Below are 20,788 nucleotides of genomic sequence, written 5' to 3' on the forward strand. Positions count from 1 at the left end.
TTTCCCGCCATGTTGCCCTAATTACCCATGAATGGACGATGCAATCAAGAGCGTGAACTCGTCTATTGTAAATCGCTCAAAGATGACGGCACCCGGAAATTTGAAGTGAAAATAAGCGACTCTCGAATTCATTTTTTCCGATACAAACCAGGAGGCCATGGGCTTCTGTAAAAACACATCTTTTTTTTCAGTTTTATAGCATGTTGTTCTTTAATAGGAGTGGAGGTTTCGAGAAAAAAGTCACAAATTTTCTTTGAAACTTGGATGATTAATAAAATGTCTTCAAATGACCCAAACGCTATCGCGAGCAATGTATTTCTGTCAGACGTTTGCACCTCGGTGTCCGGAGAGAACTGACGGCTTGCCCAGGGCTAAGGTCTTTTTATAGTCAGGGTCCTTGATGATGTAAAAATGGCGTTACAATTTATCTACAGTTCTCGTCCAAGGTAATGCAGAAGGGAATTATGCAAAAGAACATCTTAGGTAACACTCTGGTAACACAGAAGATTGAAAATGACAGTACATGGACATGGACAGAGACCGATTTGACCCAAGTGGAACCGGAAGTCATCGTAAATAAACAAATGACGGAAAGTCATTCTCACGTGATGCACGAAAGCACAACCTTCAGCCTCGCTATGGATGCGAGAAGAAGTTAATGTTAATACATTCGCGTTCCTTTCAGCGACCGGGAACGACAAAATTTCTGTTTTCTATCATGTCCTTCATTCCGAAATCAATGGATTAATTATCACAGGCCTCTGGGAAGCTATCGGACAAAATGTATTGCGTAAAAATATATCGTATTAATGGAAAGATATTTGTGGGCTGAATGGACTTGAAAAGTATCCGGAATGAGCTCGTATGGTTTCTAGTTTCTCGTTGAATCCAAAAAGTTTGTTTTCCAAGAGGACTTTAATAGAATACTATGGCATCTGTGAAAGTGGCTGTAAGAGTTAGGCCGTTCAATCAAAGGTATAGTCTGATTTATAGTGGACTTTATTTGTTCGATTGACGTGATTTTCGTTAATCATGGCGTTATGTTGTTCGTGTCACGGCTTTCTGAACACAGGGAGATTGACATGGGAGCCCAAGGGATCATCGAGATGGAAGGGAAGAAGACAAAGATTTTCAACATTAAGGTAACATTTAGCATCAGTTTATTATCTTTGTTCTGCCTTGTAAGTGCGTGCGTGATTTCCATGACAAGTTGTTGTTACTTTTTATAAACTCGATCTTAGTTCACAAAGAGGAAAAGTACCTCCCACTGACTTTAATAAATTAATTCATTCGGTATGTTTATTTTTTATCTTTGAAGGCAACTTCGGTGACTGGTGAAGGAGAGAGAAGAAACCGTGTAAAAGATTTCTCGTTCGATTTTTCTTACTGGTCCGTGGACGACAGAAGCCGAAATTATGCTTCCCAGGAACGGGTGAGCGAACATTCAAGTATTGCATTGCCTCGAGGAAAAAAAAAAGACATTTAATTAAAGCTTAATTTACATTTCTGATGGCATGGTCAATCTCTTTACCGATGATATTTGCTAGCGTTCTTGGAAATTTTCATGAGATTTATTATTCTGAGAAAATAAGATTAAAATCTCAGCTTTCAGTGTTTCAATATTATTGATTGGATTATTTACACTTGTACATTTTTAGGAAATGACTTCTTCATTTAAGACGAGAACTTATTTATTCAGTCGTGACCTCTCAAAGATCCACACTTTTAGTATTGAACGTCAAAAAAAAAACTATCTTTTTTCACATAGGTAGGAGTTTTAGCTTTTTGAAACCATCCAGCCATTAATGTATTATTCATTATCATGTTAAATGTGGCAGCATATCACAAAAACCTTATGAGTTACACTCATCAATGGAAAACTCACTAGCACGTAAAATACCATGAAAGAAAGTTCATGTCTTTATGTAGATTAAAAAAAAATCTGTGTGAAATACTAGTAAAATATAACTTTTTACCATGCCAACTTACTGACAGGCAGTGTGAAAACATAATGGGGAATAAAACTCAATTTAACAATTAATAATGTATATCACATGGATGTGTAGTGAAATCAATTAACATTTTAGGATTTGGCATTGATCAATTCTGTAAAACCACAGACCATTGAGACAACAAAGAAACAAGCTTTGTCATCTTTTTCATCTGCATAAAAAAGACCAGTCATGATAAGGGAATCACGGTACAATGTTTGTAAAAAATTGTTAACTTCCTAAATTCGACAGTGACCTTGCTTCTAGTTATCTGTAATGGGAACAGCCTAATGCTGTTTAGTTTACATGCATATTAATTAGCATCAGCAAATTTGAATTTGAAATAATAATAAAATTAATAATGGTCAATAATTGCTCCTTGAGCATTGAATGGCTTGCATAGTTGAATGGTAATGATGATATACTGGTATTGATAGCTTATGATAGCCAATCATTGCACAAGCATTGAACCATTTAGCAGATGATCATCATGCTTTTGTATACTTCTTTTGTTTACTTTTAATTTTGTTTACGCTCTTTGGTTAAATAATGACCTTAGTGTTAGGTTCTACTTTTTTACATAACACAAGGATTTGTTGTCACATGATATTGCCTAATGCACCTTTGTTATGTAACTGTGTTACTCTCTTTGGTTCAAATGCATTTAAAAAGTGAAGAGCCCATGATTGTTCATGGTAGAGCTTTGCCGATTACTGGAATGCATGATGCATAAATTGCATATAATGCATATATTATTATTATTATTATTATTATTATTATTATTATTATTATTGCTAGTAATCTCAGATAGAATCTGGTTTTCATTGGTTCCAGGCAACAACCAGTTGTCTAAGGAAACCAAGAAGCGTCCTTCATTGTACTTTCCTCTCCTACCAACATTTCCAGCACTTTCCTTAGAATCCTTGCCGATCCCAACAGTACAGATCTCTGAATCAGTTCAATGTGTACTGATTCAGCGATATATTATTATTATTATTATTTATTCAAGCTGATTTGAATATGCAGAGATGTATCCAGGTTTTCAAATTTGGGGGTCCTCTGGACCCCTTTTTGAGAAATTTGGGTCCAGCTAATTAATATTCAAGAATTAATATTCGATCTATTGCCTCTTGATTGCTGCTGCAGTACCCTTTCAGATTTCTAAATTGCACAAAAATAAAGTCTTATCCCTCCCCTCGAATATGTACTTGAAATAAAATAATCTATTTCTTTGAAACTGTTATCTCCATTGATGCATTGATCCAAATGTATGGGATGTCAAAGCTCCATCGATCACATCTGAAAACATCTCAAGGAGTCTGTATGCTGTAGGAACTGTTCGCTCCAGGTGATAAATGATCTAGATCTCCACATCAAGAAACAGAACTGAACTCAATTTTCCGTAAGAGCATCATTTATTTTAACAACACTTGAGGGGTAATTTAGGAACAAAAGAGTAAACAAATATAAGCGATCGATACACAGTTCATTGACAGCCCGTGACCTCACCATGCTCAATGTTAGTAATCAAGCAATAGAATACATTTAAGTTTGATGTTAAAGTTTCATGCTGAACTGAAACGAAGTCAGACCGGTCTGAGTTTTTATTGACGGGCCGGTCTCATGTGAACGCATAAAAAGAAATGTCTAGGTTAGGCTGACCTCTCCCTGGCCCTTGATTGCACCTTCTTCCTCACTCGTGTTTTAGCAATGCTGGGCAAACCTACTGTACTACCCTCTATCATCTCTTCATTTCATTTACCAGGGTTAACAATTTCCATGTCAGTCATTCATTTCAATCTCAATGCTATTGCTATGTTGTTGTTGTAAATAGAGTAAGGTAAGGTAAGGTAAGTCTATTAAGTACTGAAACATTGCAGTCAGCTGGCTTAATTGCGTTAGTGATACAGCTTATATTAAGTTAAAAACCTATGTTCATTTTCACAGAAAATGCTTGATGAAATTAATATATATTAAGAATAAAAGCACAGGATAAATTTTAAAACCCTTAAAATATAATATAAGAATCTATGATAAAAATAAAATTAATATTTTATTTTTTAAGAGTCTATGTTATTAAATTTGGAGCACATTGCTGGCATAAAAGACATTTTAAATCTGTCTATGTGCATGCGCGGTAGGCTATATGCTCACTTACGTCTTGTGTTGTATGCTGGGCAGTGCCTAGGTGGTAAAAGGCTATAAAGTCGATTAGATGGACAAGAAATGATATCAAATAACTTCATGCATAAGTCACTACGCCTATCCTTTAAGGTGTCTAAGCCAAACCTAGCTAAGCATTCACTTTTCAACAGACTATGGCATATAATGGACATTGCTCTCCTTTGCACTCTCGCTATGTCATCACTTAGACAGCTAGGTATTGAGTGGTGATAAAACTGTTCACAATATTAAAGAACTGGCCTAACAGTTGTACAATAAAATCGAACTATGCCATCAGGAGAGACACTTGCCCTCTTCAGTAACACGAGAAAGTATAAATGCGTATTCACTTTCTTTGCAGATTTGTAAATATCGTTGTTCCACTTAAGATTGCTGGAGATTGTAAGTCCTAAAATCTTAGCGTGGTCAACTTTTTTGAGTTCTTTCTCATTAACCAGTAGAGGTCTGAATGAGTGTTTCTGTTTCTTTAAGTCAATCACCATGACTTTGCATTTGTCTGCATTAAGCTGCATGTTATGCTTAGTTTTCCACATGGATGACAGCGGCTTGTGCATCACCTGTAGTATCTCGTGGAACTATCTCAGCTACGGTGGTGTCATCAACATACTTCCAGGTCTGCGCGTGGGGGACATGTAGGTCAATGATCATTAAAAGAAACAACCAGGGACCAAGTTTTGCACCCTGAGGTAGCCCGGCTGGCACAGGCCCCCACTCTGAGAAGCAGTCAGCTGAGAGTTTGACAGGCTGGTTACGATGGACCAGGAAATCTATTACCCAATGCACCACACCTCGCGGAATATCTAGACTATAAATCTAGACTATAAATCTTATGGATAGGTAGTTCAGACTCCATGGGATGCTTTGTTGTATTTATCAAGATTGAGCTTCCATCTAACTCCATGAGTTTATGGACATGAAGTGGGAAAATCCATCTGATTAGTAACGCCAGTATAGAAATGAGTCCTAACTCAAAGAAAAATCTGACCAAAGTGATGCATTTATATTTAACAGTGTTCTAATATTTAACAGTTCAAGAATGTTACTCAACTGGAAGAAGGCAATCATTTGGTGATTTTAATGATTCTGATTGCAGGACAGTTACATAGATAATGTACTACCCACATAGTTTCCAGTGAAGTAGTTGAAAACTCAAACCATGAATTTTATACCTTTGTATATAATTAATACACATTTTATTGAAAAAATAATAATTACTCATTTAAAATGTTGGTAAATGAACAGAAATATTACACGAAACAACAGAAGAACTGTAAACATCTGCCATTTGAAATTTAAGTGGACTTTCGAGTGTACAGTATTTATGAGTCAATGAGTCACGAGTCAATGAGTCAATGAGGTAGTGCAGTTAAAACCATAAAATGAAAGCTAAAATTTCAGAGAGTGCAAACTTAGGCCTAATCATTGAAACGAGGGCTTAGGCTTAATCAATAAATTATTGCTATATTGACTGTGACTCTCGTTGATTCATGACTCATGATTCATTGACTCATTGATTTATTGACTCAAAACATGGGACCTCTGGTGTTTCTATGACACTGGTAAACTGATCAGTGTGCATATTGTAGGCTCAGACCCTCTAAGATTCCACCAGTTGACAATTAAAATCATCTGGCATTAGATAGAGTAAAATCTGTCAAGTCTCACTCCCTGGTGTCAATGGGTTAACCTCTGGTAGGCTGATCTTTTTAAAGTTTGGTGATAAATTCCCAAATGAACTCTTTTAAATTCAGCTTGACTTTTTATTTTGACATTATCAAAGGCGAAAATATTGTTTTTCTCTTTGCAGGTTTTCAAGGATCTTGGTACAGATGTTCTTAAGGCTGCCTATGAAGGTTACAATGCTTGTATCTTTGCTTATGGACAAACTGGTTCAGGAAAGACATATAGCATGATGGGATCCCATGACAATCAAGGCCTGATTCCACGCATCTGTGAAGGCTTGTTTTCTGGGATGCGTAATGATGAAGAAAATGGGCCTTCATACAGAACTGAGGTCAGCTTTTTGGAGATCTACAATGAACGCGTTCGTGACCTCCTGCGACCTCCCATGAAAGGACGACCTGTTCACTCACTGAAAGTTAGGGAACACCCCAAGGAAGGTCCATATGTACAAGGTTGGTGACCTTTGACAGATTTGAGTTCATGAAAGGAAGAGCCTTTCTTGATTAAGGGATACCATGGCAAACAATATGAGTGACTTGTTAACAACGGTTATAAGCCATTTTAAATTCACAGGTTTTTCAAGTGATTTTACTAGAACTAGCACAGTTGGCAGTTGAATATTATTAATTAAAAATAAAATACTGGTTAGGTAAGCTCATGCTCATTCTGCACAATAATAAATAGTCCCTTCTACAATGTAGCTAAAACCCATATCACCTCGGTGGAAAACATCAGATCAAAGTGACAAGAAACATCAAGTAAATCTGCAAAAACGAAAACTACTCAAAATGGATTCTCAATCTGGTTAATTCTGCACAATTCCAATCACCTACTTTAGGGGATTGGCCAACATGAGAGTGACAAAATGTGATACTTATTTGACTTGACTTCTCTTTTTGTCAATTAAGGGTCAGTCAAACAGAGCAATCTAATCAGGATTGTACTTGACTGTCCAGACAATTAAACTCTGTGAAGATTACGACAAGTCTTAGATTGATTTTGTCGGCAATACTGCTGGGGTTGCTGAATGGAGCCTTGAGAATCACATTTGGCACAAGAAAAGTTCTTGAACAAACACTTTTTTTATTCCTTCTTTTTTTTATCTAGATCTCACAAGGCATCTTGTATCTGACTATGCAGCAATAGAACATCTCATGCAACAAGGAAATACCCACAGGTCAGTAATTGATTGTCATGATTAAAGTTCATATTTTCATCATACATGTAACTGTGTGGAATGATATTCCTTAATTGTCTTACTCTATCAATCTACAGTTAGTATTAAACTACATGTACAAAAAGGAACCAAACTTTTTTGTTACCGGTAGTGCCTTAAATACTTCTACTGCAGTTTGCATTTAAGAGTTTCCAAATAATTTTGACACCTTAATGTCACTGATTTATTTTTCAGAGTAACAGCGAGTACTGGGATGAATGACACAAGCAGCAGATCTCATGCAATATTTACCATTAACTTTACACAGGTCGGTTTTACATCTCCAAAGAAGGGGTTAACTTTCTAAAGAAACTGTGGTGCTGTATTGGTGGGAAGTGAAACTGAAACATTTTTGTTTTATCAAATGAGTAGATAATTAAAGGTGAATTATCCACTGTAAGCAAGATTTGCCTTTTGTTAGAGTATCACACATAACAAATACATAGACAGGGCTTTTGATATTTTGCCTGGTCTCAGAGCCGCAAAATTCAGGTGAATCCTTGAAATACGGCAAAACTCACAAAATCATGTGACACTAGAAATCTTACCAATCTTACCATGGTATGTCCGGATGCTTATGTTCTCTGTCCCAACCCTGTCCAACGAGCCTCGCAGACCCCAAGGATGTTGACGCTGTAGTTTTCAACTCCCTTACCACTTGGGCAAGCTTACTGGTCTGGTACAAAGTTCTTACATTCCAACAGGCTATTCTAGGTCTTTTTCGGTTTCAATGAATCCACAGTTGGGGTGTCAACTCCTTGCGGTGTTTGGTTGACATCTGTCATCCCTCCAGTCCCCTGGCTATTATCATCCCCGTCACCACCAATTATTGTTTCTCTTATGTTGGTTTCTGTTACCATTTATTTTTTTTATGGGATGGGGTTGTTATCCCCATGCTTAACTCTCATCTTTTACCTGAGCTTGGGACCGGCTGCATGTACTCAGACTGGACTGGATATACCCAGGCAGAGTTGCAACAAGTAAAGAACATCCCAAAACTACCAGGTGTTCTTAGAATTGATTGATGTTGCAAAAAACTGGGCAGTGGCCACAGTGTAAAAAGCTTTGCCATTGGTGCATTTCTTGAGCGCATTGTTGTAACTGAAAGAGCAAATGATGATCTGTGCTTGTGTTGCTGTTGTTATTGTATACAAGAGGCTATAATGCTCTAAAGTGCTGTCTTTTTTCATTAATTTAAGAACGTTTGTCAAATCAGTACAAAACCAATCGCTTTCCGCGAAATTTGCCCAGAAAATTCCTTCAAAATTGGCTGTTCTTTACTGACTATTTTTTCAGCAAAATTTGCCCTGAAAATTAAAAGAAATTGACTTGATTTTTACGGTGTAGTTGCTGGTGCTTGTGAGTCCACAATTTTAATTTAGTCAATGACTTGTTACACTTGACTGCCATGTCTTCCTATGTTATAAACTTAAAGTTGTTTTTTGATTACCGGTAGCTGATTTTAAAAGGACTTGAGTTTGACAGGGGAATATCTCCTTTTGTGTGACAACCTTATCTCCAAGTACATTTATTGTTAATTACAGTAATAACTTTTTGGAAACGCAACACCTCCACAGTTGGTTGTGTGCAGCTCTTTATTCTCACCCTGCTTGCAGAGCCTTTCTTAACTTGACGAGAAAGAAAGTGTACACAAGCCGTTGCTTGGAGACAGTTTCAAACCCAGGCCAAGTCTTGATTGCACTCCTAGACACTATTATATTGATTTTTGTACTGAAGGCTCGATTTTGACATTTGTCTTGTCAAAAATATGATACCTGCATTGCCTAAATCAATTTGACTGCATTGACTAGCCCAGAAACTTGGGCTGTGGCAACTTAATTGACACGATTTCTGCGGAGCCTCTCTTGTTCACCCAGTGGTGAGTTTTTGAGATGCTCTGCTTGCAGGGTGTTTATTCTCTGCCTGAGATTCAACCCCATTTTTTTTTTCCATAGGCAAAATTTGACCATGATATGCCATGTGAGACAGTAAGCAAAATAAATTTGGTGGATTTAGCTGGAAGGTAACTTGGCAGTAAGAGTCAAGTAATTTATTACCTGCAATAATAATATTTATTATTACTACTGAAATACAATGTGCCTTGCTTGAAGAAGTAGCATTCACCTATAAACCATGTTACACTTCAGTTGACCAGACCACTTCATGTTGTCAATCAGTATGTAAGTTGTTTTGCATCCCCAAGAGGTTGAAAATACTTTGTTACTGTGGCTGACGGTTTTTCATCCTTAGCAAAGGAGACTGTACTGTGGTGTCTCTTATATTGTGGTTCAAATTTTTTCTAGGTATAAAATTTTTCAAACCAGTTCCTTATTTTGATTTATCTTTGTTTAATATTCATTATCATAATCTGAAACAAAGGAGAAGCAAAGTTAAACTGGTTTAAGAAATTTTCTTTAGTCTTAAGTCTTGCTAGTCGTCATTGCAAAGTACAGCAATGACACAGCTCAACAAGGTCGAATTGAAAGCATACCATGGCTGGCGCCTCTGGCAGCTGCTATACGGTTCATGCCTGACCGTGGAGCACAGGTTACAGTCAGATAAAATCAGCTGTGTGCTGGTTTTTGCTGAGGGAGGAAAACCAGAGAACCCGCAGAAAAACCCTGGAAGCAGAGTAGAGAACCAATACAAACTCAACCCACTTACGGTGTCGGTCTAGGAATCGAACCAGGGTCACATTGGTGGGAGGTGAGTGCTCTCACCACTGCACCAACCCTGTTTCACATTTGAACCACAACATCTTTATTAGTCCATCCTTTTGCAAAGCCATATTTTTGATTGTCTGGTTTGGAGCTGTGGCATCAATCTCATATTAACCCTCTAACACCCAAACCGGCCTAAACCGGCCTAAACCGGCCAGACTTAGTATTTTACTCTGTCTAACGCCAGATGATTTTATTGGTCAATGGGGAAACCCCGGGAGTCAATGGGTTAAAAGATTATCCTTTCATTAATATTTTTGTTGTTCAGACCCCTTTGTTGTGTTTCTTAACTTTCCAAAACAAAACTTTCTTATTATGTGCAGTGAAAGAGCTGATGCTACTGGGCTGACTGGAGAAAGACTTAAAGAAGGAGCCAACATCAACAAGTCTCTGGTCACCTTGGGAACTGTAATCTCTGCACTAGGTAAATCTCATTATTATGAACAGATGACTTAGAAAGGTCACTGACAAGTAAAGTAATACAGATTATATTTTTCCTTGTTTTTCAACATGAAAAAAAAGATGGGCGGTCTTTAGTTAAATTATCCCTACACTTTACATTCAGTTTTCATCACTGCCAGAGTTCCTTTTTCAGGAAATTGTTTCAGCCTCATGTTTGTCTACCATGTGTATGGAATAAGTTATTGTAATATTACCACCTTTTTACATTAAAAACACTTATGTTATTTCAGTAATAAATGTATCAATTATGAGATGTTCTGGTGTGTAGTATCCCTCGAAGTATTTTTGAGTTGTGCTGTATTTTGATGAGCCCAGTCTACGGCAAGTCAAAATACAAACATCGAGTAGCTTCAAATACTCAGCGATACTACATGTACACACCGAAACATCTAATAAGCTATTGATAATCCAACTTTTTCGCAGTATATTTTTAGCATGTAAATTGTAAACAGCTGAGAATGTGTCACGACAGATTTGTATGAGGCAAACGTCGGCACCTCAACTAGTCAATTTGAAACCAGTTCTCTAGCTGCTGCACAAAAAAACGTAACTGTACAAATAGCATGGAATATTTGTACTCATTTCGTGCATTTTCTATACAATAACTAATACAGATGGAAAATAATGAAATTTTCCATTTTTGAAAAGATGGTTTTCTTCAATGTTGACTCTGGATATTGGGACAAAAGTCCAAGTGCTCCTTTGTTGGAGGAGTTGAACCAAAGACCTTCTGATTAGTTATAGTTCAGATGCACTTAACCAGGGCTCAAAATTAGCGGCCGTCCGGCTGCCCCAGACAACCAGAAAGTTTACTGGGCGACTAGTTTTTGGTAAAATGAAAAGCTTGGTGGCCAGAAGAAAAACCAACAGACAACCCAGCCAAAAATAGAAAATGAATTACACAAGCAGCACCCGACTTACTTGTCCTTTTTCTTTTGTCAATGTCCGATACTAGTACGACATTAACAATTATAATATAATTAATTTGTCGCAGCTGAGCATTTTCCTGTATTTTGAATATCTGTAGCTTTTGTACAACATTGTCCCATAGGAAAATGTATGGGTTGGAGATCGAAGACTCTATTTTGAAAATGCTAAAACCACAGGCGCACACTTTGAACTATGGGATACTCAAGCTCCAATGCCATGTGATATTATCTCAGCTTGGCATGCATTTAACCGTAGGGCTTTCCTAATGGGCAACCAAGCATTTATCAGGGCAACCAAAATTTACGGGTTTAGTTGCGGGCTTTTGAAACAGCTGCAGGGACAACCTGGAATTTTTTTGAATATCAAGCACTGCTTAACACTTAAGCCACAGGAGACTTATGGTAGCTAGGTCATAAAACTTGGTTATGTGACAGTAATAATAATAATACAGTCGAACCTCGATTCTCCGGACTCGTCAAGACTAGATGAAATAGTCCGGATAATTAAGGGTCCGGATAATCAAGAATATGAATATTAATGAAGAACAAAAACTGATTAAATTTATTAATAAGAAAGCGACATTTAATCGTAAAACAAAACATTTACAAATTGTTTGGAAAACAGGATGGTCTACATCTTCACTGTCCGTTGTGAAGACCTTTACATGTGTCGGCAAATGTCATGATCTTTTCCTTGCTCTTGCGGATATCATATATCTTCTGTTTACAAACGCCTGACAAATTGGTTCCTTTTTCTTCTTTCTCTAATCGCAAAATTATAGCCTGTTTATCTTTTACCGAAAGAACGGATCGCTTCTGCTTCAAGGACATGATGATCGTGAATAAACATTCATGACTTAGTGTAGCTTGTTCGCCGAACAAGGCAATAGAGGGTGAAATTTCACTTTTTATTATTGTTGTTCTGCTATACTGCCAGGATTGATTATTATGTTGTTACTATTATTTTATGTTAAGCTGATGCATCAACATCCCACCACAGTTCAGCCCATCATCATAAGTTTATCCCATACAGAGACTCTGTGCTGACATGGCTTCTTAAGGATAGCCTGGGTGGAAACTCAAAGACAATCATGATTGCAAGTAAGAAAGTCTGTAAAATGCATTATGAATGTCTCTGGATGGAAAGGGTGAAGATAAGACAGAAAGTTTGAGGAAACACAAGTACAGCTTTAGCTGTGGTGTTTGCCTTGAATCTCTCTTTGATGAAAATCAATGATGGCATACTTGTACAAACAAACCTGAAGGGCTTGTTTTTATTGAAGTACTGTTTAATAAATTAGCAGGAACAGTACTTCAATAAAATAAGCCCTTCAGGTCTGTTCGTACAAGACTTTAGTATACCATTGCTTTTTAACAATGAGAGATTCAAAACAAACACCACAGCTACTTGTGCTTTTCCTCAAACCCTTCTGTCTCGTCAGCTTCAAAAACATTCTCCCAAACATGTCCCTCTCGAGTCCAGCACACAGGGGTGCAAAAGGTGAGGAAGACATGCAAGAAAAACCTGCTGGGCCTCATTTGTATTCTTGATATAAAGAATCCTAATGAGTAGTGTTTTATCAGGTTTGAAGCTGGTGCATGTGACATGTTATTGGTGTTTTGATTGGCTGTTTTGCTCATGAATTATTAATGAAGTTTTGAAATACTTGTAAGTGGCTTGTTCAAAAATGGTGTTTGGTTTTGGGTGGGTCTTTGTATATGTGCTTGCATCACTTCTGTTTATTTTGAAAATGCACAAAGTGCAAATGTAAAGTACATGTCCCTGGACAAAAAAAGAAAATATTATACTCACCTGTGCCTGCCACTTTCTTCCATCCTGTAATTTGTTAAAAAATACTGGTTTTTATGTGAACTTCGTTCAGATTCAATAGAGAAAGTAAAAATCTGTGAAATATGCCATTAAGGGCTGGGTATAGTATTGATTTATTTTGTATACCTTGAGCTTAATTCTGACATTTTAGACTGTGATGACATGTGTATCATAACAATTTGAAACAGGAATCCAGGGCCTTCATTGTAAGTCAAAACACAGTCACAGGTTAATATTTACTGTCATTTCATCTCTTGTGAATTAAGTTCATTGTCAACTACCAGTAGTAAGTAACCACAGCTGCTTCATAAATTTTGTGCATGACTTTGGGTACTCCTTTGCAGACTTAATGCTAATGTCTGCTCGAAATTTAGCTTCTGTTTGACAAAATAACCATAACTGCATGTAGCTACGAAGTCACTTGTTACACACATTCCTTTTAATCTTAAATGTATTTTTGTCAATGTCTTTATTTTGTCATTGTTAGGATTGAATTTCATTTTTATTTTTAGGATTGAATTTCATGTTTTGTCATTTTGCAGCTATATCACCTGCTGATGTAAATTATGCTGAAACCTTGAGCACCCTACGCTATGCTAACAGAGCAAAGAATATCATCAACAAACCTACTGTCAATGAGGTGACTTTTTGTTGTGGTAAAAACAGAGTTGCTTTGACAGGCAGTAGTCTTGCAACACAATGTACCTCTATTGTTCTTGTTTCACTGTACATTGTTTGCTGCACATAAGAATTTGGCCTGTTTTAAACATATTTTTATATTATTTCCATTTATTTGACAGGATTCAAATGTCAAGTTGATCAGAGAACTCCGCGCTCAAATAGAAACACTGAAGAACATGATAAGCCCGGTAAGAACAATATTGTTTGTATCTATTTTGAGGTCCCTCGTAAACAAGGTTATCCTTCATAAAAAAATCACAACAATGTCTGGGAGATAATCCAAAATCTGTAATATTCCTGAACATGCTTACAATAATACTTAGAGAGGAGCAGCGTTTCTAAAACGAGGGTCAGGGTAAGACCAAGGGTGAGGGTAAGGGTAAGGATACAGAAAGTATCCTAAACATGCATAAAAGCTAACCTTAAACTTTTGTTTAGGCCTAATTAGGCCTAAGGTTAGCTTTTATGCATGTTTAGGATACTTTTTGTATTTGTATTCTTACCCTTACCCTCTCCCTTGGTCTTACCCTTACCCTCGTTTTAGAAACGCCGAGAGAGGAGACAGTATGTGTCTTATAATAGGAATTTTTTTGCCAAGATCAGAATGGTACAAAATTATTATTGTAAGTTTAAGCGGGGTAGCTCTTAACTACCAAACTGTTGCTATGGACCCCTTCAAATAGTCATTTCTCAAATCCTTTAACTCTATAATAATTATCCTTTTTGCCAAGTGCATGTGTTCTATTTAAAATTCTTTTGTCTGGTTGTACTCACAACCATATTAGGTAAATCACATGACCAAAACAGAAAATGCCTAAAAACTCAGTGACTTGACTATGTTTTTCACAAATGTTTAACATAACAGTATGAGAACATTCTAACACAAAATCTGTAGCATGGTTGTTGAAATAAATTATTTCTCAAAATAATTATGTCATAAGGCCCTCCTTTGAGACCCTTTTCAAAATGTCATTTCCATTTTTTGTTCAAATAGAAGTTCCATGCTGCAGTTAAGGAAAAATGATGGGATCCCATCTGGTGAAAAAACCACCTCTTACTTTCGTTTCCTGGGAGCTTTTACCAGTTTTTCACTTAAATGCATGGCAGAGGACTGGGCCTAGTTGCATACCCTGGTGAAAATCTTTGAAGGATCTTTGAAGATCCTTAAAGACTCCTCAAAGATCTTTTTGAGGATCTTTCTAAGGATCTTTTCTCAAATCCTCAAGGATCCTACCTAGGATCCTTAAAGATCCTTAAAGATCTTAGCCTTTCTTGCCAAGATCCTCAAAGATCCTTGCCAAGATCTTCAAGGATCCTTGAGGATCTTCGAAGATCCTGTCCAAGATCCTTGAGGATCTTCGAAGATCCTGTCCAAGATCCTGTGCAAGATCCTCAAGGATTTTTAAAGATCCTGACCAAGATCTTTGAAGATCATCAAAGATCCTTGAGGATGTTGAAGGAACCAACCAAAGATCCTTGGGGATCTTCAAAAAACATATCCAAGATCCTTAAGGATCTTCAAAGATCTGGTGCAAGATCCTTGAGGATCTTCAAAAACCCTTGCCAAGATCATTTGCAAGATCCTTGAGGATGTTTATGTTTAAATATCATTTAGGACTTTACAGGAACTTAGCCAAGATTATTAATTTTATTGTCCACCTTCTCACCCTGAATTGCACTGATTAGACTGCAGTTTGATGTACAAATTCTTTTATTTAACCTGGAAAAAGGAGCTTTCTTTCTGTAAAAGAGAAACTTCAATACATAAAATGCTTCATTTGTCTGTAAACTATTTATGTTATAATGCTAAGTATGATTGAGGTAAAATAACAATGATGAATCATGGGAAATTAATATCCGACTTTATTTGCTAGCATTCTTTATTGAACTGAATGAAAAACAGCCACACACTACGATTCTCACTTGAGTAAGATGCAAGTGAAGTTTGGTAAGGCTTATCACCCTGGCTTGTTATCCAAAATTGGCACTAACTCCTGGGTCAAAGGGATGGGAAGAATACAATAAAAATCTAACAAACCTGAACAAATGATGCACTGACTGTTGTTTTTCACAGACTTGATGTGGATCAAGTTGCCTTTGACAACATTGTTGTTTTAACATTGAAACTCTGTGACAACTTTGCTCACATCTTATTCAACTGACAATCATAGTAGCTTTTGGAGTTATTTGGTCACATGCATGGTTATCCATCAATTAAAAGTCTAGCTGCATACAGTAAACCAATTTCTCAAAATTACCTATAATATGACTTGAATGTATATTAATAATCATAGAAACAATAGAGATAAAATATAGATACTCATACAGTTTTTATCAAGTACTCATTAATATCGAAGATATGGCTGGGAATATTTAAAATATTTTCACAAACAGCCATTTTTATTGAGAAAATGTTTCTTAAAAATAAGACAAAAACCTTAAATTGTCGCCTAGAAAAACAGCGAAAGAGAAACATTACAAGTACAAGTACATGTACTACAACAATAACGTTTGATTTTACCTAACACATTTGTATTTATTTCATTTTATCTATCTTTTTATTACTAATTTTTTTCTTCACTCAGTATATGGTGCTATTGTCGGCTGAGGCTGCTTTTTGAGAACTTTTTCTGAATATTTTGCAGTTATGCATCCTGAAAGAAAAACAAAGCCATAAGGGCAAATTACTCATATTGATTATCATGAATTCCACATGTACTCGCAAGTCATGCCGTGGAAGTGGAAATAAATGTGCGTCACCTAACCTTTAATTTGTAAATTGCTATGAACCTCAGACACGTAGCATTTACAGAGAATCGAAGGGATCCTTTGCCAATCATATAATTTGCAACAACCACTCTTTTGATGTAAACCTTATTACTAGTAAGTAATCTCGTTAAAGGTTCACCTATTTTTTACAGGATTAGAGCAAGTAAGCCGAATTATAATCCTTGCCTGTACATGTCAAATTATTTGGGACTTGAAGTTTGAAAAGTTCGAATTTCGGCTAACTCAATGTTGTACGCAATTAAAATCTTTTCGAAATGAAACGTTTTGTTCCAGTATTACCATATCATTTTAAATGTGAATGCTTCATTGCCATGCAAATTAAACACACAAAGAATCTTAACCCCGAGAGATTTGAATTGGTTGAGTTAGCCGGTTTAGTCTATCGTCATTTTTGAGGACAATAAGTCATCAACTCAAACATTATCTGCTTATAATTAGCGCCTACCTTTGTACTTGGATTGCTGTATGCATTTCCTCGTTTTGAATCAGTATTTAAAGGGCAAAACAATCATGAATCATAAGATTTATGCTCGTTGATTCAAACTTAGATTAAAACCGCCGAACTGTAAGAGGAGCAATCGTTGGTGACTGCTGACCAAAGGGAAATGGCTCACTAGTTTCCAGTCTTATCTCTCGCGTTTTATCCAAGATGGCGGAGGATTACAACCCTCCGATTCATCGGACTGTACTTTAAAGAAAAAGTGAGCACAAATCATAGCAGAATTAACCCTTAAAGGAATGTGAAAAGATACTGATCGAGCCGATTCGTCACTAGAGTCTCTAGATGTGGCCCTGAATTCTGTATTTTAGCCCTGGTATTTTTTAAAAGGATTCTTTGATATTTCGAGAGTATATTGTTTCATATTGCTTCTGGCCCGGCCTGCAGCTATTACGAGTTCATCAAACAAGGTAATCTGTTACTGATATTTCCGACAATCAATGGATTACATCAGAATAAACATTTTCTTTTTAATTGATTCGTGTACAGCGTGATTATTTTTATGTTCAAAGTTTGGTTCCTTAACGATGCTTCAGGGTACATGTACGTAATACCTCATAGGATCTTAAGGGATTTTATACACTTCACTCCTAAAAAGGTCCTTATAAGATCCTTATCCTTGAAGGATCAAGATCACTCTAAAGATCCTTTTTAGATCCTTGAAAGATCCTATGAGGATCTTTCAAGGATCCTAACGGAGATCCCTTCAAGATCACTTTAAGGTTCCTTTTAAGATCCGTGAAGGATCCTCATAGGATCTTTCAAGGATCCTAATAAAGTTCCTTTCAAGATTACTATAAGGATCCTTTTAAGATCCTTGAAGGATCCTCATAGGATCTTTCAAGGATTGTAACAAAGATCCTTTCAAGATCACTTTAAGGATCCCTTTAAGATCCTTGAAGGATCCTCATAGGATCTTTAAGGATCCTGATAAAGATCTTTTCAAGATACCTCTGAAGATTCTTTTAGGATCCTTAAATGATCCTCATACAATCCTTGAGGATCTTTTGAGGATCCTTTTAAGGTTTCTTTCAAGATCACTATAAGGATCCTTCAAATATCATCAAAAGATCCTAGTATGATCTTTAAGGAAACTGTCAAATATTTTCTTAATATACTTTCAATGATCCTTTTAATATCCTTGAAAGATCCTCAGACACTCGTTGAGGATCTTCAAGGATCCTTTTGAGGATCTTTCCAATATTTTGTGTGTGGATCTTGGTAAGATCTTTGCAAGATCCTGATAATTTCCTCAAGGATCTTGATGAAGTATCCCAAGAGTCCTCAATGTTAGAAAATCTTTGAAGATCCTTTAAAGATCCTTCAAGGATCCTGTGAAGATCTTCATCTTTAAAGATCTTTGTCAGGTCTTTGAAGATCTTTGAAGATCTTCAAAGATCCTTTAAGGATTTTCACCAGGGTTATACAACCATTGTCTCTTTGTAGTTTAAGTGCCACCCCCCCCCCCCTCCTTCTAAAGAGACCTACATTTACAAAGAACTCTTAAAAATCCTTAAAGAGAGAGATTGAAAGATCCTGGCAAGAAGATTTGACATAAGGCACGCCTTGTTATGGTGAAAATGTCAGTAGTCATTTCAGTAGTGATGATTTTAATGTCTTGCTGTTACATTCGCATTCAGGAGTTGCTAGGGGAGGCTGAAATGGCAGCTGCCAAGAAATTGTCAGAAAATGAAGCTCGCGTGACTGAACTGACTGACAAATGGAAGGACCGATGGAAAGAGACTCAGAAGATTTTAGAGGTTGGTACATCACATAATGGACCATTACAGTTGAAGCTAAGTTACCTGGCCTAAGAATGGAAGCGAGGCTGCCAGTGACCCTGTTTTGATACAAACCTTTGTGCTTTTCTAATGTTAATGCAGACTAATTAGAATAACAACAACATAATTTGCTTTTGAACTGGCACTGAAGCTTACTAAGCCTTAGCTCAGGCAATAACTGTGAGTGTGATGATACTAGTAATAGTGATAACAGAGAGACTAATAAGTATTGCTATGCTTAATTTGCTCAACTTTGCTGTTTGTCAAAACTCAGTGAAACTTGTGTTCATTTTTAGTTTATCTTATTCTGTTCTTTTTAGAAAGAGCTATCAAGCAAAATTAATATATAGTGAGGGAAACGAGCTACAATCTGTGACAAAATTGTTGACATGTTGACCTTTCCAACCCCTATTCCATCATTTTTGTCTCAAGTGTGCTCCTTCTATGTTACCCAGTTTGGCGCCCTTCCCCCAAAAAATGTTGTGTCATAATATTCCTGTGATCTTTGGTTACAAACGGCAACATTGAATGATTGAGGAGGTCTTGTGAAGAAATTATGATGTGGGACAAGTATGGTGTGGTTACTTTATGAATACACGTAAAACCGCTGTACGGTTGACACAATCACAATGTGTCAACTCATTTTGGCATTGATTGTACATTTCAAAAGAGGTTTTCAGAGCTTTATTATTTATAACAAGTAGCAGCCTTCCATTTGCTTTTTGTAATAATTGATGGCAAATGTAAAGCTTATAATCCTGTTGTTTCTGCTGGTTTGAACTTCTAAACATTTGATACTACAATAGTTATTTGAAACAGAGACTATACTACATGTATATGACACAACATTAAAACACCCTAAAATCAAACAGCAAATTTTATTTGAAAAGAAAGGAAGATGAGTGAGGACAATGTGTGAACCATGCAAGTCATACCAGCCAACATAGGCGAGCCATGCAAGTCAACATGCGAGTTATTGAAAGCTAACTGTTTTAAAATGGATGCTTATAGACTTAAATACTGTTTATCAGCGCTATTTGAAATGGGTGCTTAGACTTAAATGCGAAACTCATGGCTCACATGACTCGCAGGCTTGCAGATTGTCCAGCCCCAAGGAAGATTAGAGTGCTTGAAGGAAATCTTCTTGGAGGAAAGGTGCAAAAATGCTTCTTGAAAGCTCAGATGACACAAGTGTGGGAAATGAGCGACACAGGGCATACTGTAGAAAGGCCGTAGCTAATCCCGCTCCCTATATCTTTTAAAGGAAAGGGAAATGAAACTTCAGCAAGAAGGCGTTGGTATCAAGATGGACTCTGTGCTTCCTCATTTGGTTTTAGTGAATGATGACTTGCTCAGTACAGGCATTGTGGTTTATCATCTCAAGGTAGGATACAATAATTATTTGGCTTTTAAAGATTAGGAAGTGTAAGCAACCATGTTGGCTACAACACTACATCCATAATCCACATACCGGTATATTTTGCAGGTAATTTTGTTCCTTAGGTTAAATTGCAACCAAACTACACTGTAGGTTGTCTTGTTTCAACCGAGATCAAGTTATTTCAACCTTGGTCAATTTGGGGAAAGGAAAAAACACAGGTCGCGGGTTATTGTTTGACCAATACAGATACTGATAGTATCCTAAACCTTCATTAACACTGACCTTAAGCCTAATTAGGCCTAAGCAAAAGTTTTTAGGCCTAATGTTAGCATTTGTAAATAGTTAGGGTTGTTGCTGTATTAATGGTAAAATAATGACCTGTGCCCAGTGTTTTGTACATGTACCTGCCCCAAACTGACCAAGGTTGAAACAACTTGATCTAGGTTGAAACAAAAAAACAATGACCTAGTTTGGTTGCAATTTAACCTAACAAACAAAATGACCTGCAACGTATATGCTCTGCATTATACACCACTTTGGTCCGCAGAACTGGTGGCTCAGTTGGTTGAGCACTGGACTGTCACACGGGAGGTCATGAGTTCAACTCCGGCCGGACCAACACTCAGGGTCTTTAAATAAC

General features: G+C 36.8%; 1 protein-coding gene across 1 annotated transcript in view; it reads left to right on the forward strand.

Moving 5' to 3' along the window:
* Positions 1-793: 793 nt before the first annotated feature.
* The window catches only part of LOC138014204 (kinesin-like protein KIF16B), a 52,907-nt gene continuing 32,912 nt past the window's right edge, over positions 794-20,788 (forward strand). The window contains exons 1-13 of the mRNA XM_068861224.1: positions 794-975; positions 1,073-1,142; positions 1,319-1,432; positions 5,983-6,310; positions 6,966-7,035; positions 7,270-7,342; positions 9,030-9,097; positions 10,118-10,218; positions 12,161-12,286; positions 13,559-13,656; positions 13,817-13,885; positions 18,627-18,746; positions 20,032-20,151. Of these exons, the coding sequence (XP_068717325.1) occupies positions 929-975; positions 1,073-1,142; positions 1,319-1,432; positions 5,983-6,310; positions 6,966-7,035; positions 7,270-7,342; positions 9,030-9,097; positions 10,118-10,218; positions 12,161-12,286; positions 13,559-13,656; positions 13,817-13,885; positions 18,627-18,746; positions 20,032-20,151 (1,404 nt within the window). The 5' untranslated portion in view covers positions 794-928. The remainder of the gene's footprint in view (positions 976-1,072; positions 1,143-1,318; positions 1,433-5,982; positions 6,311-6,965; positions 7,036-7,269; positions 7,343-9,029; positions 9,098-10,117; positions 10,219-12,160; positions 12,287-13,558; positions 13,657-13,816; positions 13,886-18,626; positions 18,747-20,031; positions 20,152-20,788) is intronic.

The sequence above is a fragment of the Montipora capricornis genome, chromosome 8 (assembly GCF_036669925.1).
Source record: "Montipora capricornis isolate CH-2021 chromosome 8, ASM3666992v2, whole genome shotgun sequence".
Taxonomy (NCBI): domain Eukaryota; kingdom Metazoa; phylum Cnidaria; class Anthozoa; order Scleractinia; family Acroporidae; genus Montipora; species Montipora capricornis.